This window comes from Furipterus horrens, unplaced genomic scaffold (assembly GCF_987537825.1).
Source record: "Furipterus horrens unplaced genomic scaffold, mFurHor1.1.pri manual_scaffold_17, whole genome shotgun sequence".
In the NCBI taxonomy this organism is placed as follows: domain Eukaryota; kingdom Metazoa; phylum Chordata; class Mammalia; order Chiroptera; family Furipteridae; genus Furipterus; species Furipterus horrens.
In genome coordinates this window covers 13,904,632-13,930,247 of record NW_028327187.1, presented here as the reverse complement: position 1 = coordinate 13,930,247, position 25,616 = coordinate 13,904,632, and the positions used below count along the sequence as shown (strand labels likewise).

At 37.4% G+C, this 25,616-nt stretch overlaps 1 protein-coding gene across 2 annotated transcripts in view; it reads left to right on the top strand.

Annotated features, from left to right (window-relative positions):
* Nucleotides 1–18,533: 18,533 nt before the first annotated feature.
* ZDHHC15 (zDHHC palmitoyltransferase 15) overlaps nucleotides 18,534–25,616 on the top strand; it is an 87,395-nt gene continuing 80,312 nt past the window's right edge. Inside the window, exon 1 of one of the 2 annotated variants that reach the window (XM_090263898.1) lies at nucleotides 18,534–18,769. In XM_090263898.1, the coding sequence (XP_090120024.1) occupies nucleotides 18,634–18,769 (136 nt within the window). In that variant the 5' untranslated portion in view covers nucleotides 18,534–18,633. The remainder of the gene's footprint in view (nucleotides 18,770–25,616) is intronic. The other variant, XM_090263897.1, reaches the window with a different exon arrangement.

The window sequence follows — 25,616 nt, the reverse complement described above, 5'->3', positions numbered from 1 at the left end:
TTTCAGGATTCTTAAAAGATATTCCCAGAAGTAGGATCACTGGGTCAAAAGGCAGTTCCATTTTTAATTTTTTGAAGAAATTCCATACTGTTTTTTACAGTGGCTGCTCCAGTCTGCATTTGCATCAACAGTGCACTAGGCATTCCCTTTTCTCCACATGCTTGCCAGGACTTGTTGTTTGTTGATTTATCGGTGATAGCCATTTTGACATCATCTCTGATGATTAGTGACGTTGAGCATTTTTTTAATATGTCTATTGGTTATCTGTATGTCCTCTTTGGAGAAGTGCCCATTCAGGTCCTTTGCCCATTAAAAAAAATTGAATTGTCTTCTTGGTATTGAGTTGCATAAGTTTTAAAATAGATTTTGGAAATTAATCCATCATCAAACGTATCATTGGCGATTATGTTCTCCCATACAATTTTTTTTTATTTTTTTTATTTTTTTGCCGTGCAGAAACTTTTTAGCTTGATGTATTTCCATTTAGCCATTTATTCCTTTGCTTCCCTTGCCCTAGGAGACATGTCAGCAAAAATATTGCTACAAGAGTTGTCTGAGACTTTACTGCCTATGTTTCCTTCTAGGATTTTTATGGTTTCATGACATAAATTTAAGTCTTTTATCCATTTTGAGTTTATCCTTGTGTATGGTGTAAGTTGGTGGTCCAGTTTCATTTTTTGCATGTACTCATTTCCCAACACCATTTATTTTTATTTATATTAAAAAATGCTCACCTGATTATATTTATTGATTTTAGAAAGAGAGGAAGGGCGATAGAGAAAAACAACAAAGATGCGAGAAAGGAAGATTGATCGGTTGCCTTCCATATGTGCCCTGACTGGGGATCAAACCTGTAACCTAGGTGTGTACCCTGACAAAGAATCAAACCCAAAAACTTTTCAAGTATAGGGCAATGCTCCAACCCACTGAACCACCTGTCAGAAGCCAACACCATTTACTGAAGAGACTGTCTTTACTCCATTGTATGCTCTTGCCTCCTTTGTCAAATGTTAGTTGATCACAAAGGCATGGATTTATTTCTCAGCTCTCTGTTCTGTTCCATTGCCAATACCAGGCTGTTTTGATTACAATGGTCTTGTAGTATAGTTTGATATCAGGTATTGTGACACTTCCAACTTTGTTCTTCTTTTTTAAGATTGCTGAGGCTCTTTAGGGTCTTTTTTGCTTCCATGTAAAGTTTTGGAACATTTTTCTAGATCTGTGAAATAAGTCATGGAGTTTTAATAGGAATTGCTTTGAATCTATATATTTCTTTGGGTAGTATAGACATTTTAATGATGTTAATTCTTTTAATCCTTGAACATAGTAACCTTCCAGTTATTTGTATCTTCCTCAATTTTTTTTCAATATCCTAGTTTTTCGAGTACAGGTCTTTTACCTCCTTGGTTAAATTTTTCCCTAGGTACCTTTTTCTTTGTTGCAATAGTAAATGGGATTGTTTTCTTAGGTTCTCTTTCTAATATTTCATTATTTGTGTATAAAAATGCCACCAACTCATGAATATATTTTTATGCTGCTAATTTACTGAATTTATTAGATCTTGTTTTTTGGTGTCATCTTTAAGGTTTTCTACATACAATATCATGTAATCTGCAAATAAGGACAGTTTTTTTTCTTCCCAATTTGGGTGTCTTTTATTTTTTCTTCTTGTCTAATTGCTGTGGCAAGTACTTCCAGTACTATGTTGAATAAGAGTGGTGAAAGTGGACCCCCCTGTTCTGTCCTCATCTTAAAGGAAACTCTTATTTATTTTTTGCCCATTGAGTATGATGTTGGCTGTAGGTTTGTCATATATGGCCTTTATTAAATTGAGGTGTGAGCCTTCTCTTCTCACTTTGCTGAGAATCTATCATAAATGAATACTAGATTTTATCAGTGTTTTTCTGCACTTATCGCTATGATCATGTAATTTTTATCTTTTATTTTGTTTATGTAATATATCAAATTTATTGATTTGTGAATATTGTACCAACCTTGCAACCCTGGAATAAATTGCAGTTGATTATGATGTATGATCTTTTTAATGTATTGTTTTATTTACTTTGCTATATTTTGTTGAGGATTTTAGCACCTATGTTCATCATGGATATTAGCCTATAATTTTTTTCTTTGTAGTGTCTTTATCTGTTTTCGAATTAGGATAATGCTGGCCTTGTAAAATGAGCTTGGGTGTCTTCACTCCTGTTGAATATTTTGGAATAGTTTGAGGAGAGATGTTAGTTCTTAGAATGTTTTGTAAAAATTCACTTGTGAATCCATTTGGTCCAGGACTTTTGTTTGTTTGGAGTTTTTTGATTACTGCTTCAATTTTACTAGTTGTGATCATTCTATTCAGATTCTATGATTTTTCCTTATTCAATTTTGGAAGATTGCATATTTCTAGGAATTTATCTATTTCACCCAGGTTGTCCAGTTTGTCAGAATATAATTGTTCATAGGTTTTTAAAAATAATCCTTTGTATTTCTGTGATGTCAGTTGTTACTTCTCATCATTCATTTCTGATTTTACTTATTTGGGTCCTCTTTCTTGCTTGCTTTTTTCTTTCTTTTTTTTTTTTTTTTTTTTTTGATTAGTCTGGTTAAAGGTTCATCAATCTTGTTTATCTTTTCAAAGACCCAGCTCTTGGTTTCATTGATCTTTGTATTGTTTTTTTAGTCTATATAATTTATTTCTGCTCTGATCTTTATTGTTTTCTCCCTTGTACTTACTCTGGGCTTTGTTTGTTTTTGTTTTTCTAGTTCTTTTAGATGTAGGATTAGATTGCTTATTTGAGATACTTTTTGCTGTTTGAGGCTGCTAACAATGTTATGAAAGATGCCTGTAATATATTCTAGTGAAAGAAGTCAATTACAAAGGCTGAGATATTAAAATGATTTCATCTGTATTAACTGTCCATAATAGGTAAATTTATAAAGACTGAAAGTAGATTTGCATTTTTTTTAGGCATGTATTTGAATGGGGATGGTGGTTGACTGCTCATATATATGTTTCTTTTAGGTTGTGAATTGAAAATCTCAATAAATCTGTTTATTAAAAATCTTTGTCAGATAATTCCAACACCTGTTTTGTATTGTTATTAGCAGGAGTTGATTATCTTTTCTTATTCAAGTTGTGTATTAATTTGCTAGGGTTGTCATAATAAAGTACCACAAATTGGGTAGTTTAAACAAAAGATATTTATTGTCTTACAGTTCTGATAGTTAGAAATCCAACATTAAGTTACCAGCAGGGTTGGTTCTTTCTGAGGGCTGTGAGCAAAAATCTGTTCCATGCCATTCACCTAGTTTCAGGTGGGTTAGTGTATAGTTCTTGTGTTATTTTGTTGGCTGTACTTACAATAATTATTAAGTTTTCTGAGCCTTTGCAATGCTATTCTAGTTTATTTCATTCTTCTGGTTCTGCCTGACCTCCTGCTATATCTATGCTAGTGCCACCTGTGGGTATTGATGGGTTTTCCCTAGGTCACTTGTGTCATTATGTAAGGAATAGAGGATGTCAAACCCACTGGACAGAGAGCACTTCCCCTGAACCATTCTACATCCACATAATGTTAGTGAGCTCACCACTCTATCTCTGCTAGTGGCACTAAGTAATGGAAGCACCTATCTTTACCATCTTCTTCCACTGATGGGGCAGTAAGTGTTGCATGGTCTGAGTAGGTAGAGATTCAAGAAGCCATTAGCTTGATTTACCTTCTTCTTCTAGGCAAAAGGCCAGGAGTTGGTGGACCTGATTCTCTTCTGCCATTGGGCAGAAATCCAGGATATATTTGGCTTGGATCTTCTGTCATTTCATGGAAGGCCAGGAACTACTGGTTCTCATTCGCTCTGTCACACAGGATGGAGGGCTGGGAGATTGCAGGTCTGTTGGCACATTTGATGCTAACAGGGGGGCCTACCGCTTCTGGTGGATTTGACACATGAGTTAGTTGGCTTGTCTGATTGTTCTGTTGCCACTGCTTTGGGCAGATTAGCTTACTGCTTCCAGTGCCCATAGCTGGAGAAAGGCCAGAGTTCTGTTTTTACTGCCACTGGTAGATTTTCTCACTGCTAATGGGCAAAAGATGGGTTGTACTGTCCTCCTTTATTTTGACACTACTTTTGTGGGAAGATTATGGTAGCTGTGGTGACCCACTAGGCTCTGCTACTACCACTGTTGTGGTCACATCCGTCTGTCTACACTGTGTATATATACCAATTCTAATACACACAAATAATGCATATATGAATTTTGAGTTTCTGGTCAAAATGGAGTACTGGAGGCCAGAGGCCAGTTTATCTTTACTGAGACAACTCTTTTAAAAATAGACAACATATGTAAAATGATAATTTAAAAAGAAACAAACCAGGCAGAGAAATACAGTGAAATGTGAGATTCATGCAGCAATGTGAGACCTATAATTGTGTCAACTTGCTTTCCTAAGAGAGGTTCCAAGTCTCACTGTAGTAATGGGGATCTATGGCGTGCCACAGCATCTCCCAGAATTGAAGAAATATAGCTGAGAGTCAGGGGAAACCAAGGTAACTTGGGTTTGCAGGACATAGTAAGGAAGAGGATAGAGTAGTTACATAGAAGTTACATAGAGAGAGGATAACAGATATGAACAAAGGATTCTCCTCAAGTATGTAGCAGGTTGCTGATCAATACTTGCATGTGAATAAAGTACCCCAAAACAGAAAAAAGAACCACATAAAAAATAAGGTAAGAGAGTAACCAACACTAATTCAGATATAGTGTCTCTTTCAAGCATCTAGACTGAAAAATCACATAATTCATGGAGTAGTGGGTAAAATACTCAGAAGGGTCTTGACTCAGTAGTGACGAATAATTATTCCTAGAATAAACAGAGCTGTATTCCTACCTAATGAATAATAAAAATAAAACCAGAAAGACTCAAACTTTCATGTAACTTAACCACTTTACAGAACAATGCTTAATAGTATTTATAGAAATATAAAATCAGCATTAAAATGGTAATATTCACAATATCAGTCATCCAATGAAAAAGTACCATTCATGCAAAGAAGCAGGAAAAATTATCCATTATAAAAAATCAGTCAGTTGAAACTGGTCAGAACTGTTACTGATTTAAGAATTAGTAGACAAGTATATTAAAGTTATTTTAAGTGTATTCCATATGTTCAAAAAGTTTAATAGAGCTAAAGAATGTTATTTTAAAAAACCAATTAAAACTACTAGAGATGAAAACTACAATGACCAAGATGAAAAATATACTGGGTGGTAGTAACAACAGATTAGGCATTGCAGAAGAAAAGACAAGTGAAATTGATGGCATAGCATTGGAAACTACGTGACATAAAACAGAGGAAAATTTGTTTAAAAAGAACAAAGCATCATTAAGCTAAGGTAAAACTTCAAGAGGCCTAATATGCATGTGATTGTAGCCCTAGAAGGAAGAGATAAGGAAAAGGAAGACATATATTTGAATAATAGTGGCCATTTTTTTTTCAAATTTGATAAAAATAAAGAAGCTCAACAAACCCCAAGCACAGAAACATGAAGAAAAATAAGCAAAGGCATGTAATAATCATATTGTTCAAAACAAGTGAAAAACATCTAAAAGCACCCAGAGGAAAAAAAGGCATGTTATATACAGAGGAATAACATTGAAGAGGACAGTAGATACCTCTTTGGAAAGAATGTAAGCAAGAAGACAGTGCATAAATATTTTTAAAGTACTGTGATGTTTAATTTTATATGTCAATTTGGTTTGGCCATAACACCCAGATATTTAATCAAACATTATTCTAGATGTTTCTGTGAGGATATTTTTGGTAAACACTGAGTAAAGCAATTTGTGGGAGATCTTATCCAAACATTTGGTGGTCTTAATAGAACAAAGACTAACTTCTACTGGGCAGAAAGGAACTATGATAGTGTGACCAGCACCAAATTCTTAAAATTATTTATCTGTTTATCTATCACATATTGTATTGATCCTTTTTCTCTGTATTACCTTGACTAGTACAAGTACTGAAAAATTAAAACCATCAGCTTAGAATTCTATATCTGGGTGTGGGGGGGGGGATTCTCAAATAGATAAAGGTGAAATGAAGACTTTTTTAGGCATACATTAGCAGCAGATCCACACCACAGTCAGAGACAAATACCATATGATTTAACTTATATGTGGAATCTAAACAACAAAATAAGCAAAATAGAAACACATATACAGAGAACAGATTGACAGCTGTCAGAGTGGAGGGGTATTGGGGGGCTGGGTGAAAAAGGTGAAGGGATTAAGGAAAATCTTATAGACACAGACAACAGTATGGTGATTACCAGAGGGAAGGGGGAGTAGTGAAGGTAGAAAAGGGTATGAGGGGGATAAAAAGTGATGGAAGGAGATTTGACTTGGGGTGATGAACACACAATATAATATACAGATGATGCATTATAGAATTGTACGCCTGAAAGCTATCTAATTTTTTAAAGACTATTTTTTAGAGAGGGGTAAGGGAGAAAGAGAAACATTGATGTCTGAGAGAAACATCGATCAGTTGCCTCACATGCTCCTGAAACTAGGGACCCAGCCCACAACTCAGGCATGTGCCCTGACTGGGAATTGAACCGGTAACCTTCCAGTTCATAGGCTAGTTCTCAATACACCAAGCCACACCAGCTAGGGCTGAAACCTATATAATTTTATTAACCAATGTCACCCCAATAAATTCAATAAAATATATTTGGAAAATGATAAATGAAGTCTTTCAGAGGAGGAAAATGACATTTTGTTGTAATACATGTCACCATAAAGGAACGAATATCTGCAAATATGATAACTGCAGGGATAAACATATAAGGTAATTCTATTATTTAGACATCTTTAAAAAGCTTATAAACAGTAGTTTCTGCTTTCAGCTGGAATATGTAGAGATGTGGAAAGAGCCATACAACAGAAAAAGTGCTGGAAAAAATGTAAATTACCAACTTTTCTTGAGCCTGTAAGTGAATTGAACTAAGGGCAGACAACTGACCTGAAATCTGGAGAGAGAGAGAGTTACCTTCAAAGAAAAACAGCTCGATCATTGTCTGCCCAGAATAGATGTCATGAATGCCATATAAATTGTAGGAAGATTAAACTAGAAATATTTAGCCAACTGCTAAAGGCCAATCGTGTACTAGCATGAGAGCATGAAGTCCCCAGGAGCCTCAGGCACAAATGTGTTTTCACCCCTTTGCAGGATTTTCCCCCCCTAGAAACCCCATAAATAAGATTGAAGAGAATTCTAAGAAAGCTCCCCCCACCCCTCGTTTCTGGCTGGAGGAAATGAATAAGAGTCATTGCCAAAATCAACTTAGACCCACATCCTCCTATCCATCTGCATTAAAGAACAAAAGACTATCTTTTTTAAAAAAGATTTTACTTATTTATTTTTAGAGAGGGGAAAGGAGGTAGAAAGAGAGATGTCAAATGTTCAAGAGAAATATCAATTGGTTGCCTCTTACACAGCCCCAACTGGGGACCTGGCCTACAACCCAGCCATGTGCCCTGACCGAGAATCAAACCAGCAACCTTTTGGTTTGTGGGATGACGCCCAACCCACTGAGCTACACCAATCGGGGCCAAAAGACTTTATCTTTAGTGTAGTTCACTAGTGGAAACTCATTATTGCAGTTGAGTAAGGGTAATGAAGACCACCACCAAATGTGTGCCCATATTTATCTCCCCAGTGGCTTTTAGATTTGGAGGGGGGAATACTTGTGAAGAATATACCTGAAAACCCTAGTTCAAAATATTTGTCTAAAATTGAGGCTTAGAAAGAACATGAGAGAATGCCATTTTCACCCATCTACTCAGAAGGCTAACACACCTCAAATAAATATTATAGTGGAGTATAGCTGGAAAAATGTCAAGAGGCAGATTATGTGGAACAAAAAAGAAAAAATCCAAAGCCAAGAAAAGATACAAAAACAAGGTATTACTAGGGGATTTTGAAATCTCTTGTGCCCATAGCAACAACAAAATCCAAGTCTGATAACCATAGCAACAAATTCCAACTCTGGCAACCACAGCAACTAAGTAAATTTCATACCTAGTTTAACTCCTAACTAGATCAATCAAAACATCCACACTTAACGGCCAGAAGAAGAAAAAGCACGTTAATCTTAAAGTATAAATAATTTATCTCAGTAATACTATTCTATACATGTTCATCTTTCAACAACAACAACAAAACTAGCATAACAGCATGAAAAAAAAAAACGTTTGAAGAGACAAATCATTTGAAGCATACTCAGATATAACATGGATGTTAGAGCTTTCAGATAGAACATTTAAAACAACTGTGACTAACAAGTTTAAGCAGTAGTTCTCAAAGGAGGGTAATTTTGCCCACAGGGAACATTTGGCAATGTCTGGAGGTATTTATAATTGTTATAAGATGTGCTACTGGCATCTTTTGGGTAGAGGACAAGATGATGCTAAACATCTTAAAAGGCATGAAACAGCACCTTACAACAGAATTATCTGGCTGAACATGTATATTATGCTGAGCTTGGGAAACCTAGAAAAGCCCATGTTAAAAGTTCTATTGGAAAAAAAGTAGAAATCATGCAAGATTATATCAGTTCTTTTATTAGAGAAAAGAACATAAGAGAATAAAATAGATATGATAGAAATATAAAATACAAAATCAGAAATTAGATTGTCTCTGATGGGCTCATTAGTATACTCACTACAGTAGCGAAAAAAATCCCTAATCTTAAAGAGGAGTCACTAGAAAATATGCAAGCTGAAGTACTAAGAGGAAAGAGTAGAAAAATAGTACAGAATATGCAAGCACTGTGAGACAATAACAAGTGGTGTAATACACGTCATTGGAATCCTATAAATAGAAGAGAGAACAAAACAGAAGAATAATATGAAAAAATAATAGCTGAGAATTTCCCAAAATTACTAATACTACTGACTGAAGAATTTCAGGGAACATCAAGCAGGATAAATACAAAACAAAACAGAACAAAATAAAAACATATACACACATAGCATATCACATTCACTCTGCTAAAAACTAATAGCAAGAAAATCTTGCAGTCAGCCAGAGGTTGGGGCACATTGCTTACAGAGGAAGAAGGACAAAAATTACAGTACTCAGAAACCATACAAGCAAGAAACCTCTTTTTAAGTGTTGAAAGGGAAAAAAAAACTATTATCCTAGTATTCTATAGTGAGTGAAAATACCCTTCAAAAGTCAACCCATGCGGCTTACCTGACCTTTAAAGAACACCCTCCCAGCAACAGCAGAATACACATTCTTCTCAAGTACACATAAAACGTTTACGAAAATAGACCTTATCCTGAGCCATAAAACAAGTCTTAACAAATGTAAAAGAATAAAAATTATACAAAGTATATTCTCTAGCAATAACATAATTAAACTAGGGTCAATAAACACTTCTGGAAAACCACAAATTTGGAAATTAGACTAAACACATGTGTTATAGAGGAAGTCTCCAAGGAAATTAAATATTTTCAACTAAATTAAAATGAAAAGATGACATATCAAAATTTGTGATGCAGCTAGAGCCCTACTTAAAGAAAAATGTATGGCATTAAATGCATATATTAGAGGGCTTTTGGTCAAAATGGTGGTGTAGGTAAATACGCTACTTAAATCCTCGCACAACCACATCAAAATTACAACTAAACTACAGAACAACCACCATTCAGAAGCATGGGAAATCTAGCTGAATGGAAGTCCTACAAACTAAGGATATAAAGAAACAGGCACATCGAGACTGGTAGGAGGGACTGAGACAAGGAGCGGGCTGGTCCCACACCCACATGTGGTGGATAAAAATTAGGAGGGATATCTTGGTTGTAGAGGTCCCCATGGGGAGCAGGGGGTGCCAGACCCACAACAGGCACCTCACCAGTCCAGGATTCCAGTTCTGGGAAGAGAAGTCCCTATAACTTCTTGCTGTAAAAACAGTGGGTATTGTGGCTGAGTGAGACGGAAGGCTTCTGGAGTCCCAGAAAGTTCCTCTTAAAGGGCCCACACAGAGACTTACTTGGGCTCACTCCCTCTGAGCTCCAGCACTGGGGCAGCAGCTTGAAAGGCAACAACGGACATATTGGGAGGAACTGAAGTAGCTGGCATCAGGGTGGGAACTTGAAGGGCAGCTTTCCCCCAGATGAAAGTACTAGCAGAGGCCATTGCTCCTTTTCTGAGCCAACACTCTAACAAAGCCTGCAGGTGGGCACTGTATCTGAGACTCCATCAACCTGGCTCACACTGTTTTCCCAGCCTTGATGATTCTCTGAGACCCTGCCCTTCCCAACTTTCAGGCCCACCCACGTTGTTTCCAGTGGCTTTTCCATATGAATAACCTGTCTTGGCTCATGTTTCAGATTTTCTTAAAATCTCTCAAACAACCAGCATCTGGCCCCAGTGCCCCATATCTCTCACTTAGTGGCCCCAGGCCCAGAACTAGTAGCAGTTGGCCTTGGTTTGCAGCTCAGCCCTGCCTGGGTACCTCCAAGCTCAGCACAAGTAGCAGGCATATGTAGATCACTTTGTAGCTCATGCTGGGTGGCCCCAGACAGAACACAGGCTGTGACTAACCTTGGCCTGCACCTCCCTAGAGGCCCCAGAGATAGGGCACCTGGTGGACAGCTTCATATCATGTTGAACCATTGCCAACCAACCACCTCCATAAGCAGCACATTCAAGGGGCAGACTCAGCAGGCACCAGAGCCCTACTGAAGTAAGCCCTACTCTGTGGGGTAGCCCTCGGCACAGCTGATCCTCCACAGTGGTCAGAGGTCAGTGGTTGGTTTTTGCAGCTAGTCCTTGTAGCTGATTGGCCAGGGGTGTGTATAAATTTCTCCCATTGATGTGCCAATAGCAATCAAGGCCCATCTACAACAGGATGAACTTCGAGGTATTATGCTAAGGGTAATAAGTCAAAGAGAGAAAGGCAAATACTATATGATTTTATTTATATGTAGAATCTAAAGAATAAAATGAATGAAGACAGAAACATATTCATAGACACAGAGAACAAACTTGCCATATGGAAGGGAGGGTGAGAGGCTGGATGGAAGGGTGAAGGGATTACGAAGTACAAAATGGTAGTAACAAAATATTCATAGGGATGTAAAGTAAAGCTTAGAGGATATAGTCAATAATATTGTAATAACTGTGTATGGTGCCAGATGGGTACTACACTTATTCGCGGATCGGTTTGTAAATTATATAATTATCTGACCAATATGCTGTACATGCAAAAGTAATATGAAATAATATTGAATGTCAACTGTAATTAAAAATAAATTGAATTTTAAAAACCATAACCAAAAAATTAATTGCCCAAATGTTTGTTAACTGGTGAAATGAAAAATAAGGTGTCTAAATTACTCTTTGTTCTAAATCATGAAAAAAGACTGTAAATTAGATACTTTATCTTTAAGTACTGACCTATCTTTTTGGTTTCCACTTGTATTACCTAGATTGCACTTTATTTCCTATCACCTGAAATATCTTATCTTAAGACAACTTTCTCTCTGGTTTCTAGCTCTAGCTTCTATCTTCAATTGTACTTCTGAGAAACTCTGTCTATAGAAAGGATTTCCTATTCTCCTATCATTTCTCTGTATAGAAAATTTACTGCCATATACTATTCTGAGAACTTTATATATGTTAACTCACTTAATCATAATAAATTATTATTTTATCTCCATTTCAAAGATAATGAAACTAAGGCCCAGAGAGATTAAGTAGTATTCCCAAGATGTCATAGCTGCTAAGTGGTGGAACTTGGGTTAAAATCCTAAAATCTGGCTCCAAAACTCATTTTCCTAATGAATGAAGACTCGAAGCCAAACACCTGTACCTGAAATCATCTTCCCCTATATTCAAACCGTAGTCAATTCTGACCTCATCCTAGAGGCCTCACTACATGTCAGTAAGATCAACCATATTAAATCAATGTTCCCAAAGCCATTCAGATACTTGTAAAGCCACAACTCCTGGTACAGAAGGGTTGTTTTTTTTTTTTTCACAACTGCTATTGTAGAGTTCTTTCCAGTCTACATGCTATTCTAGATTATACCAGTGATAGTGTTACAAGATTGCTAGGACTAGGTTCAGGAAAGAGGGAGAAAAGAGAAGGAAATAGTGAAAACAGAAAAAAGGAAGTTGGAAGGCCAATTCCACTTTCTACTCACCTGTGTCCTTGAATTTGTGACTAATTTAGGAAATTTTCACGCAGAATTAGAAGCCAGCAGTCTTTTGGGTAACAAGGCCATAAAATCTGTGCTTGAGCATAGTCAATCTGCAACAAACATAATGGCACTATCACAACGAGTCACTACTTATTCTAATTGTACTATGCCAAAATAATTGGTGACTGAGAACAGAATAAAGTTCACAGAACTGCCTCATTATACTCTTTTTATTTATACTTTCAACTTGGTCTCCCTAATGTATACCAAGCCCATGGCTGTCTGCCATTACTGGCTCCTGAAGGCTTGTTGCAAAAGATAGTCCAGTCTCTCCTCATAGGGTGTAATGGAGGCCTATGTACTTACCTGACACAATGTGTGTGTGCATGGTGGGAAGTAAAACCTCATGGGTGATACCTGTGGTCATCCCGTGAAGGAGAATGGACAGATACACAGCCTTTTATATTATAGGAGTGGTATACTTTGCATAGCCAGGGTTATATGCTGACTTGACATATTCTGTTTTCATATCTTCACAGGGCTAAGTAAGAAGGAAGCAACTGGCCTGGGAGGAACAGGTCATGAATTCAGTAGTTACTGCCCATGACCACTCATAACAAGTGACTTTCAAACTTTTTAAGGTGTTATTCTTAGTCCATGGCCTTGTAGATATGGTAGAACTTGAGACAGTTTCTTCATAGTGGATAATGCTATTTTATGCTTCAGATTTACATGAACTAATCTCACAAGGAAAAAACCCCACCAAGTCTGCCATTCCTGATGGCTTTTCTCAATGAGTAGACTATCCCAATGTATTCCTGATGAGTGTACATTTGGTTACCAATATCAATTTTGATAAAGAAGGAAAAGCTGGGCAATGTAATCTCTGCAATTGGTCTATACCATTTTCATCCCTGATCAAGTCATCTTCACAACCTTCCTTCTATCATAGTGCCATCTAGACACTAGAAGCAATGTAACCTAATAAATACAGGCCTTGGAAGACTAGCTCTAGAGAAAATTTCTAGAACTCTTTCTGCATCAAGGAATTTAGTGGTCATTTCAAATATAAATGAAAGAAAATGAGGGTATTTTCTCCTCTACCTGTTTTTGTACTAGGTTCCTCTATCTTTTATTCTTAGAATGGAGACCCTCCCCCCAACACAGACACACACACACAGACACACACACACACACACACACACACACACATTCAGCCAAATTCTAGGGGATCTATCCCTAGTGGCATCTTTAAAAGCTGATCCCTTTTAACTATTTTCACTAAATAGTGAGGGAAAGCCCTCACTATTTCTTTTCTACCTGTATTGATAACTTCATCTCTGGTTTGATCTGTTGCCTATAGTTTTTATCTGTTGCCATTTGACAGAATACAACATCCATTTATGATTTCTTCAACAAAATGAAAGCCATATATGACAAACCTTCAGCTAACATACTAATGGTGGAAAACTGAAAATTTGTCCTCTAAGATGAGGAACAAGATAAGGATGTCTAGTCTACTCTCACCACTGTTATTCAACATAGTACAGGAAGTCCTAGCCAGAGCAACCAGGCAAAAATACAATAAAGTAAAATAGCCATCAATTTTGGAATAAAGAAGTACTACTGTCATCATTTAGCAATGACATAATTTTTTATATAGAAAACCCTAAAGATTCCACAAAAATATTAGAAACAATAAAAGAAGTTGCAGGATTTCAAACCAATGTACAAAAATCTGTTGCATTACTATATACTAAAAATGAAACATCAGAAAGAGAAATGAAGAAAGCAATCCCATTTGTAACCACAACAAAAAATAAAATATCTAGTAATATACTTCACAAAGGAGGTGAAGGACCTGTAGGCTGAAAACTGTAAGACATTGTTGAAAGAAATTGAAGAAAATATAAAGAAATTGAAAGATAGTTCATGTTCATGTATTGGTAGAATTAACATTGTTAAAATGGCCATATTATCTAAAGCAATATACAGATTTAATGTAATCCTTATCAAACTCCCAATGGCATTTTTTCACAGAAATAAAGATATATATCAAATTTGTATGCAGCCACAAAAGACCCAAATAGCTATATCAATCCCGAGAAAAAAAGAACAAAGCCAGAAATAGCATAATCCCTGACTTCAAAGTATGTGTATACTACAAAGCTACAGTAATCAGAACAGTACAATATTGGCAGAAGAACAGAAACACAGACCACTGTAACAGAATTGAGAGCCCAGAAGTAAACCCACTCATATACAGGCAACTAATTTTCAACAAAGAAACCAAAAACATACAATAGAGAAAGAAAACTTTCTTTAATAAATGGTGCTGGGAGAATTGAAAAGCCGCATGCAAAAGAATGAAACTAGTCTTCTGACACTATACACAAATATTAACTCAAAATGGGATAAAGTCTTGAACATAAGACCTGAAACAATAAAATACATAGAAGAAAGCATAGGCACTAAACTTAGGGTCTTTGGTGTCTGAGTGGGTTTTTTTCAACTTGACACCAAAGGGAAGGGATGTAAACACAAAAAATAAACAAATGGAACTAGATCGAAATAAAAAGGTTCTACACAGCAAAAAACAAAACAAAACAAAAAAAAAACCATCAACAAAACAAAAAGGCAAACAACAAAATGGGAGAAGATATTTGCAAACAATACCTCTGACAAGGGGCTAATATCCAAAATACATAAAGAATTCAACAACAACAAACCAATTAAAAAATGGGCAGAGACCTGAACACACACTTTTCCAAGGGAGACACACAGATGGCCGACAGATATATGAAAAGATGCTCAATCTCACTAGGTATAAGGGAAATGCAAATCAAAATCACAATGAGATACCGCTTCACACCTCTTAGAATGGCTATTATCAAAAAAGACAAGGAATAGCAAATGTTAGAGAGGATGTGAAGAAAAAGGAACCCTCATTCACTGCTAGTGGGAATACAGACTAGTACAGCCACTTTGGAAAACAGTATGGAGTTTCCTAAAAAAAGAATAGAGCTACCAACAATCCCTCTTCTAGGTATCTACTTGAAAAGTTTGATAACATTTACTTATAAAGATAATGTACCCCTATGTTCATTGCAGCATTATTTACAGTAGCTGAAATATGGAAACAACCTAAGTGTCCCTTGACTGATATTTGAAAAAAGACATGGTCATGTATACAATGGAATACTGCTGTGCCATAAAAAGATGAAATATTGCCATTTGCATCAACATGGAAGGATCTTGAGAGCATTATGTTAAATAAACTAAGTCGAACAGAAAAGGACAAGAACTGTATGACTTCACTCTTAAGTGGGATATAAGACAAAAAAGCAACAAGAGAACAAGCAAAACAAACAAGTAGATACAGACAACAGTATGGTGGTTACCAGAAGGGGAGTGGTATGGGGAGAGGGAGAAGAAGGTAAAGAGGGTCAAATATATGATGACAAAAGAAGACTAGAATTTGAGTGGTGAGCATACAATAGAAGGAAAACCTGCCATTTGGAACAACATGGATGTACCTTGATCATATTATGCTAAGACAGATAAATCAGAGAAAGATAAATACTATATGATATCTCTTATATGCAGAATCTAAAAAAAAACCATGAAATCATTTAAAACATTTTATTGACTCATTGGGGCAACATTAATAAAATTACATAGGTTTAAGGTGTACAGTTCTATAATATATCATCTGTATATTGTATTGTGTGTTCACCACCCAAAATCAGTCTCCTTCCACACCATTTATCCCCCCTTTACACTCTTCTACCTCCTGCAACCCCCTCCTTTTCCTTTGGTAATCACCATACTGTTGTCTGTGTCTATGATTTTTTTCTTAGTCCCTTCATTGACCTGTAGAGTATTATTAGTGAAATAAGCCAGTCAGAAAAAGACAAATACAATATGATTTCACTTATATGTGGAATCTAATGAACAAAAGAAGATAACAAACAAAATAGAAACAGACTCATAGATTCAGAGAACAAACTGACAGCTGTCAGAAGGAAAAACCTGAAATCTTAAAAGCAGAAAGTAAAATGGTGGTTACCAGGGAATAGGGATTGAAAGAATGAGAGATGTTGTTTAAGGGCACATACCTGCAGCTAGTAAATAAAGAAGTCCCAGAGATGTAATACACTGTACAGTGTTTATAGACAGCAAAACTGTACTATAAACTCACTAAGAGACTAGATCTTAATTGTTTGCAATACTAAAAGAACTTATAAATAAATGATGTAATAGCGGTTTTAGCTAAGGCTACAGTGGCAATCATGTTGCAATTATAAATGTATCAAATCAAAATGTTCTAACCTTAAACTTACTCAGTGTTGCATGTCAAATATATCTCAATACGAATTGTCAAAAATGGTAACTATATGAAGTGATGGTTGTGTAAACTAGCTTGATTGTGGTAATCATTTCATATAAACATTGTAGTATATGTAATAGCAAATTATCACTCTATACACCTTAAATATATACAATTTTTATTTGTCAATTATATCTCGACAAATCTGAAAAAACATAATATTTAATTATCCATGTCAGAACCTTAGGGCTCAAATAATTAATTAAGCTGTTAAAATCCTGCAACTGTAATGAGTCTGCATTTGATTATATCATCAGTTTAGTAATACAACCATGAAGTTAACTTAATCGGAAAAAAAACAAAGCTCTTCTCCCTTTTAGAAATTTACTGTGTATATTATCATGAATAAAGAACAGAGACAACCTTGTCGAAATCCTTGCTCCCACATTGCAGTCACACAGAATGCGAATCAATGATGGGTCTCAGCAAAATAAAAAATTTCTTCATGTCATAGACCTTTGAAAATCATTAAACAGTGAGTATCAAATCCATAAATGTCAAAAGCTTGCTACACTTCTATTATTGCACTTGCACTTGTGTCACTGAACACCTGTGGTACTGATGAGAACATGAGCTTCCTGCAGATAAGGCCTCTGCTTTGTCATTCCTTTTACACTAAATTTGGCCTAACACAAAGCAACCACTCCAAAAACATTTGTTAAATTAAATTGCTTCTCTAATTGGTCTCTGCTTTTGGGCCATCCGCCTCTCTGAAATTCTGCCAGTTCTTTTACAAAAATACATCTCTCATAATGTAATCCCATTGTTCTCAAATCTTTTATTTTATTTTATTTATTCATTTTCAGAGAGAGGAGAAGGGATGGAGAAAGAAAGGGAGGGAAACATCGATGTGTGAGAGATACATCGATCGATTGCCTCTTGCACGCCCCCAGCTGGGGGTCTGGCCTGCAACCCAGGCATGTGCCCTGACCCGTAACCTTTCAGTTCATAGGCTGGTGCTCAATTCATTGAGCCACACCAGCCAGGGCAATCATTAATGGCTGTTCATAATCTGTTTTACAGGATTATGTGCACACACCCTGTCTGAGCATATAAGGACCTTCAAACCCTGCCCTCAGCCTATATTCTCAATCTTACAAGCAGGCTCTTATCTTCACACACCCTCTTCTCAAGGCACACTAGCTGTTCCTAGAACACATTGGATTTTTATTACTCTTGTGTCCTTGCAAATGCTGTTTCCTCTGTCTGAAGCTCCTTCCACGCTCATCTGCCTGTCAAACTCTTATTATTAAAGCTCAGCTTAAATATCACTACCTTTGAGGCTTTTCCTGACCCCTCACAGAATTAATGTCTCCCCATTTATTTTTTCTAGATCAGTATGTTTACTTAGTTTGAAAATGGACTAAACAAACTCAGGAGGGAAGGGAAGAAGAGAAGGAAGGAGGAAGAGGCCCGTCAATGGACTTACCCAAGCAAGGACTGCAACATTACGTGTTAAGCATATTGTTCAAGCAGCAGTGGGAGGATGAAGCTGAGTGACCTTTAAGTCATGAGATGTTAAGATGAATCTTTGACACTGTGTGTATGAGTTCTCGAGTGTGTTTGGCGACGTGGGGGGGGGGGGCGGCAGGGTGTAAAGAGAGACAGAAACAGAGCTCAGAGAGGAGGTGAGCGTGGACTCGGTGCAGTAAGGGCAGATGGGCAGACCCAAATTTCTTCTGCTTCACAGTTTTGCAGAGGTCTAGCCCTGCATCTAGCACTGTAGCAAGTGGGTGGGAGAGGAGAAAGGGGGAGGGCTGTACTCTCTCTGAGCGTGCCTTGCCTCGACTGCCTGACGGATCACCTTCCGCTCCCAAACGGCCAATTCCTGTGCGCCGTGACTCATGCTTATTGTGCCAGCCAGGGCGCTCTCTGCCCTGCAGCCCCACAGGTGGTGTCGGCTCGGTGAGAAGGTTCCAGCCAGGGTAGGCAGTGGAGCGCCGCGCAACGCGCCTTCCAGCCTCCCAGCTGCGGCCCCAACAGTTCCAGCCCAGCGCCAGCAGGCCTGCTCGGTCGATCTTCGAGCTGAAGATGCGGCGGGGCTGGAAGATGGCTCTGTCCACGGCGCTGCGGTGCTGCCGCCGAGTACTTTCCTGGGTGCCAGTGCTTGTTATCGTCCTTGTCGTGCTCTGGTCTTACTATGCCTACGTCTTTGAACTCTGCCTGGGTAAGTGGAGCTGGGCACGTAAGGTAGGGAAATTATGCTCCATCATAACCGTCTGCCCTACCCCTTCACTGTGGTGTCTGTTCCCTGTGCTCTTCGCCTTCACACTGCGGTTTTTCTTTAGCTCCCTGGAGAGCTCCCCACCTCCAACCTCTGGATTCCCACAATATTTCTTACGCCCTTCCAGCACTTCCGACCTAGGATTTCTTACATTATTTCCTGGCCTTGCCCACAAGAAATTCCTTGCTCTTCCCACTAGGGCTCCCTTTTCTCATACCGGACAAACACTTGTGCCTTGTGTTCTCATTCTGGGGGCTCCCGCCCTACCAAAGCGAGGAAACAGCATATCCCGTATTTTTAAACTGTCTACTTACATTACGAATCCCACCAATGCATTCAACTAGCACCTCCACATTTCCCCAAAGCCTCTTACTAGGAATCTCAAAATATTTCCTGTGTTCTCTTGCTCTCCTTTCTCCAACATGGGATTCATCTTTTTCCTATATCGTCTCACATTGACTGAAGTGCTTCACATCTTCTCCACAGCACACCTTGTTCTATCCCATCAGGGTTCATTAACCCTTTACAAAGTGGTAAAACTTTCATTCTCTTTCCCTGTGGGCTTCACCATTTTTTTTTCCACTTTCTCCATTGTAATGGGAGTCCTACAATATATTCTGTCTTGTCTCCTCACACTAGAGTCCCTGACTTTATCACAGTGGGGTTCCCCTTAGTCTCCTGCCTCCCTGCTTTGAGGAGCATTCAGTACTTCCCTTAGAGGCTCCACATTATTTTTGGACACCTCATGCTAGTCACCTTGCTTTTTTATCACACTATGGTCCTGCCTAGTCCATTGTCTTCTCACACTAGAGTGCCCTCTTTACTCTTCCACAAGGGTTCCCACAATATCTCTTATACCCCTTCCAAGGCCCACTACTTTTCTAATGTTGACCTGCCCTTTTATCTTTTTCGAAATCTACTCCGCACCTCCTGAACTTCTCTTCCACTGTAAGCCCCACATTTGCCATCCTCTTTCTCTGGAGTTTCTTCCTATTATTTTGTCTTACTTCCCCCTAGGATTGCACTTGTACCCTGTCTTCTCAAACAAGAAAAACACCATCTGTTCCCATGGGAATTTCTAATATTTCTTGCTGCCCCTTCATTAGACCACCCATTTTATAAATTTGAGGTCTCCTCTTGTACCCTGTCCTGTCACACTAGGGAGCATTCCATCTTCTCCTTATCTATAAAATGGTTCCCACAGTATAGCCTATTCTTATAAACACAGAATTCCACAATTTTTCTAGACATAACCCCCAAGACCCTATCCTGTGTTTCCCCACTTGGATTACCCACCCCCAGTCCCTTATCTTTACCACTAGTGTCTTTATTATATCCTGTCTCCTCACAACAGGACCTCTGCGTTTCTCACAGTGAGACCTCCCCTTGCCTCTATTGTCTCATACTGAGGAATTCCCATTTCTTCTCTGAGGTTTGACGAATAGTTACTGTCACTTCAATACTAGAATCTCACTTCTTTTTTCCCATTTTTATTGTTGTTCTATTACAGTTGTCCCATCTTTTCCCCCATCGCTAGAATCCCATTTCTAGTATCCTTAATTTTGTGTCCTATAATGTTCTCTATTCATTTAGTGTAAGCTTCCAGTATATTTCCAATCCTCTCACATGAGGACTCCTATTTGTCCTGTTGGACAGCCCCTCCCAATTCCTTCTGAGACTGCTTTATTTCTTCATATCAGATTCTTCTCACTTTAAAAATTATGGTTAGGGTCCTGCTTTATTCCACCCCTGGACTGACTCCACTTGTAACTTCCTTCTCTTACATATTTGACAAAGTAATAGTCTATGCCAGGTAGACTGGGATTAACTAGGGAGGCAGGAAATAACCTTCTTTATAGAATTTTCTTCTAATCAGTTATGTGCATCAGAGTTTAAATTTTTCTCATCACCTTCTTAGTTTTATTGTGGAAAATGCTGAAAGAGTTATTAAAATTAAATACAATTAGTTGCCTTCACAGGTACACATTTTGGCTTTGTTTTTCTTTCTTGCTTTTTTAATCTAAAGGATTGATCAAAGGGTTAAAAGCTCAGCTCCATTTTTATGGTATGGAGTTTGTGCCTAAGTTTAATGCCATGTTGTAAATACTGTTTAACATTTTGGAATTTTTCAATACTGACCTACATGAACTTTGCCAAGAAATCATTTAAAAATTAATGTGATTATGGCCAACAGGTTGTACTTAATATGTGGCAGGTTATACTCTAAGCAGTGTAGATATATTAGTCTCTCTATATTAACTCATTTAATCCTCACAGTAACCATACTGTTCCTGTTGTACAGATGTGCAAACTGAGGAACAGATGAGCAAAATGAGGCAAAGACTTAGTTAGAATCAGTGCAAATAATCAGCCTTCTACAAGTTCTTATTAAGCCATACAATATTAGAAGCTGAAAGGAAATGCAGAGCTCACTTATTTTGTTTTAACATATTTGCAGAATATTTGTTACATTGTTTTTAAATGACTATATACACCTACGTCTCTCTTCCTCTCTCCCTCCCTCTCGTTCTCTTTTAGTTGTTATACTAACCTTATGAGGTACATATTATCATTATTCCCATGTTCAAGACAAGACAACTGAGACACAGAGTAAGAAGCTTGCCTAAGGTTACAGAGCTAGTAAATAGCTAACCTTGGATGGCAACCCAGGCAGTAGACTCCACAGTCTGTGTATTAACCACCGCATTATCTTAACTCTCTGCCTCCTCTCAACTAATACAGAGGTCAAAACTTATGACTCACAGGCCAAGTGTAGCCTGCAGATGTGTTATTTGGCCTCAACAATGTTTTCTTAACATTTAGCACCAGTTACTATTATTTAAAAAACAGGAGAGTCAGGTAGCCTTAACTTCCAATTCTGGCTCCACCAGTCCATTCTGTCATCTTCATTTTACAATCTTTAATAAATTAGAGACCTAGATTTCAGAAAGGTTAAAATACATTTCCTAGTCACACGTTTAGTAAATTAATGGACAATTGGATGTCAAGACTACCTGATATAAAAGAAACACAACCAAATTAACAGATTTGAGTTTCAATATGACTCAAAAAGTATTACTAAGGACTTCTTTCTAGAAATAGAACCTGATGTCTTTCTCTTTAATGTGAGGTCAGAGCTGAAGCCAAAAGTGGTATTTTTGTCTTACAGTGTGAATTCTGCCATTTACTAACTAGAAGACCCGCAGAAAGTTAAGAACATTCTCAACCTGATGCCTCACATAAACCTTACTTGTATGCTTGTTCATTCATACCACAGAATTTACTTAGTATCTACTATATGTCATTATAACACTGTTGTGAGATTTTAAGTAGTCGTCGTCGTCGTCGGCAGCCGTCCGTCTCGAGAGACGATGGTGTAGCTTCTTAAGAGTCTATCTGCACCGCCGAGAATGGCTGTGCAGTCCGACTCGGGAGTGACATGGTATCTGTCTCCTCCCGTGTTGAATCGACATCTTGTGATGACGCTGAAGCTACAGAGCCTGGGCAGGGTAATATGGAGGGTCTGCTGTTGCCCATGCAGCAGACCCCCCCTCTCTTCGCAGCTGAAGGGTCCAAGGGAAAGACGGAGTCGATACAGCTTGGGTTCAGGTGCGCCGCAGGAGTTGCCGGTGTTGACTACAACGTCAAACCGCCTTAGGGACTCCGGCTCCGGATTTTCTGTCGGGGTTTACTCCCTTAGCCTTTCCCCTGAAGAGGTATGCCGCAAGGCAGCGGAGGTTTTTTGGAGTCAGAGTTTTCCTTCTCTGATGTACCCTGACTGGAAGATCGAACCAGCGACACTTAGCTCGCAGGCCGACGCTCAATCCACTGAGCTAAACCAGCCAGGGCCAGATTTTAAGTAGTACGATATATGAAAAACATGCATCATAGTTGATAATCCATTGTGTGAGTGTATTAAATAGTAACTTGATATTACTGTTGTTAATGAGGATATAAGGGATTCTGCTTGGCTCAAAAAAATAAGCAGCTTAGACTTTTAGATAGGAAGGAAATTAAGAAATTCACTTTTTAGGTAAAATTCTCAACATAAAATTAACTATTTTAAAGTTTTCAATTCAGCGACCTTTAGTAAATTTGCAATATTATACACCATAACTAATATCTAGTTTCAAAACATTTCATCACTCCAAAAGGAAACCTCATTGTCATTAAACAGTCACTCCCCATTTCTTTCTACCCCCAGTCTCTACCAATCACTAATCTGTGTTTTGTCACTAGACATAAATTGTACCATATAATACAGAGTGGGGCAAAACTGGGTTTACAATAGTTCATATGGAAAATAATATAATAATAATACAAGAATAAATTCTGTGTTTTGCATACTCACAATTATAAACCTACTTTTGCCTCACTTTATATGTGTCCATTTGTGTCTGGATTGTTTCAATTAGCATAATATTTTTAAGGTCCATCCATAATGTAGTATCTAACAGTACTTCATTCATTTTTATGGCTGATTAATATCTTATTTTATGTACATACCATACTTTACCCATTCATTAGTTGATGGGCATTTGGATTGTTTCCTCTTTTTATCTGTTCTGAATAGTGCTGCTGTAAACATCTGTTTGAATACTTGTTTTCAATTCTTTTGAGTAAATATCAGGGAGAGGAGTGGAGATTGCTGGGCTGTATTCTATGTTTAACTTTTCAAGAAATCTCCAAAATAATTTCCACAGTGGTTACACAATTTGATATCCTACCTGTAATATAGGAGTTTTCCAATTTCTCCATATCCTCACTAACACTTGTTTTTTTCCATTTTTATTACAGACATCATAGAGGGTATGGAGTAGCACCTCATTGTGATTTTTATTTGTATTTCCCTGATGATTAGTGGTGTTGAGTGTCTTCTCATGTGCTTGTTGGCCATTTGTATGTTTTCTTGTAAGAAATGTCTATTCAAGTTCTTTGCCCTTTAAAAATTGGGTTATCTGTCTCTTTGTTTTTGAATTGTAAGATTTCTTTATATATTCTGAACACTTGACTTCCATCAGATAAAGACTTTACAAATATTTTCTCCCATTCCATGAGTTGCCTTTTCACTTTTTTTTTATATCACTTGATGCACACACAGTTTTTAATTTTGATGAAGTTCAATTTATCTGTATCTATTTTTGTTGCCTTTGCTTTTGGTGTCATGTCTAAGAATCCATTGCCAAATGCATGGTCATAGAGAGTTATCCCTGTGTTGTGTTTTCTCCTAAGAGTTGTATAGCGTTAGCTCTTACATTTGGGTCTTTGATCTATTATGAGTTGATTTTTGTATATGGTATAAGGTATGAGTCCAGCTTCATTCTTTTGGATGTGGCTATGCAGTTGTTCCAGCATTATTTGTAGAAGAGACTATTCTTTTTCCATTAAATAGTTCTGACATGATTGTCAAAAATCAATTGACTATAGGTGTATGGATTTATTTCTGGTCTCTTATATCTGTCCTACTGATCCATTGTCTATCTTTCAGCCAGTACCACAGTGTTGATACTATGTTTTTGTAATAAATTTTGAAATCAAGAAATGTGATTTTTACAACTTTATTTTTCTTCGTTAAGACAGTTTTGAAACGGCATGTCCGCCAAAAAAAAAAAAAAAAAAAAAAAAAAAAAAAGACTTTTTGTTAGGATCTCTTGCAATTCCATATGAATTTTAGGATCAGCTTTTCCATTTCTGCAAAATGGTCATTGAAATTTTGATTGTACTGAATTTGTATATTGTTTTGGAGATAACTGTCATCTTAATATCAAGTTTTCCAATCCATTTAAAATGGGGTATTTTTTCACTTATTTAGGTCTTTAATTACTTTCCACAATATTTTGGAATTTTATTTTATTTTATTATATGTATTTTTTCCCTTTGGCTTTCTTTCTTTCTTTCCTTCCTTCCTTCCTTCCTTCCTTCCTTCCTTCCTTCCTTCCTTCCTTCCTTCCTTCCTTCCTTCTTTCTTTCTTTCTTTCTTTCTTTCTTTCTTTCTTTCTTTCTTTCTTTCTTTCTTTCTTTCTTTCTTTCATTGTTTATTCTATTGCCCTTGTCCCAATTTTTCCGTTTTGCCCCCCTCCACCCAGCCCAGCCCTCTCACCTACAGGCAATCCCTTCTCCATTGTCCATGTCCATGAGTCATTCATACATGTTCTTTGACTAGACCTTTCCCCTTCCTTCCACCATTCCCTCCTTCCCTCCTTCCCTCCTACAGCTGTCAACCTGTTCTATGTTTCCATGTTTCTGGTTCTATTTCTCTCATTAGTTAATTTTGTTCACTAGTTATTTTATATTTTTAAATCCTCACTCTGGGATATGTTTATTGATTTTATATATGGAGATAGAGTGGAACAGAGAGAAAGCGAGAGACGGAGAGAGAGAGAGAGAGAGAGAGAGAGAGAGAGAGAGAGAGAGAGAGAGAGAGAGATCAACGTGTGAGAAAAACATTGATCAGCTGTATCCTATAAGCACTCCTTTTGGGGATCCATCCAAGCTGAGTATGTGCCCTGCCCTGGGGATGGAATCCACAACCCTTTGTTGTATGGTACGATGCTCCAACCAACAGAGCCACCCAGCCAGGGCAATAGTTTGGAATTTTAAGTATATAAGTCTTAAGTCTCTTTGGTTAAATTTATGCCTAAATATTTTATTCTTTTTGATGCTATTATAAATGGAATATTTTTCTTAATTTCTTGTTCTGATTTTTCATAGCGTGCGCATAGAAGTAAAACTGGTATGGGGTGTTGATCCTTTATTCTGCAACTTTGATGAATTTGTTCATAGATCTGAT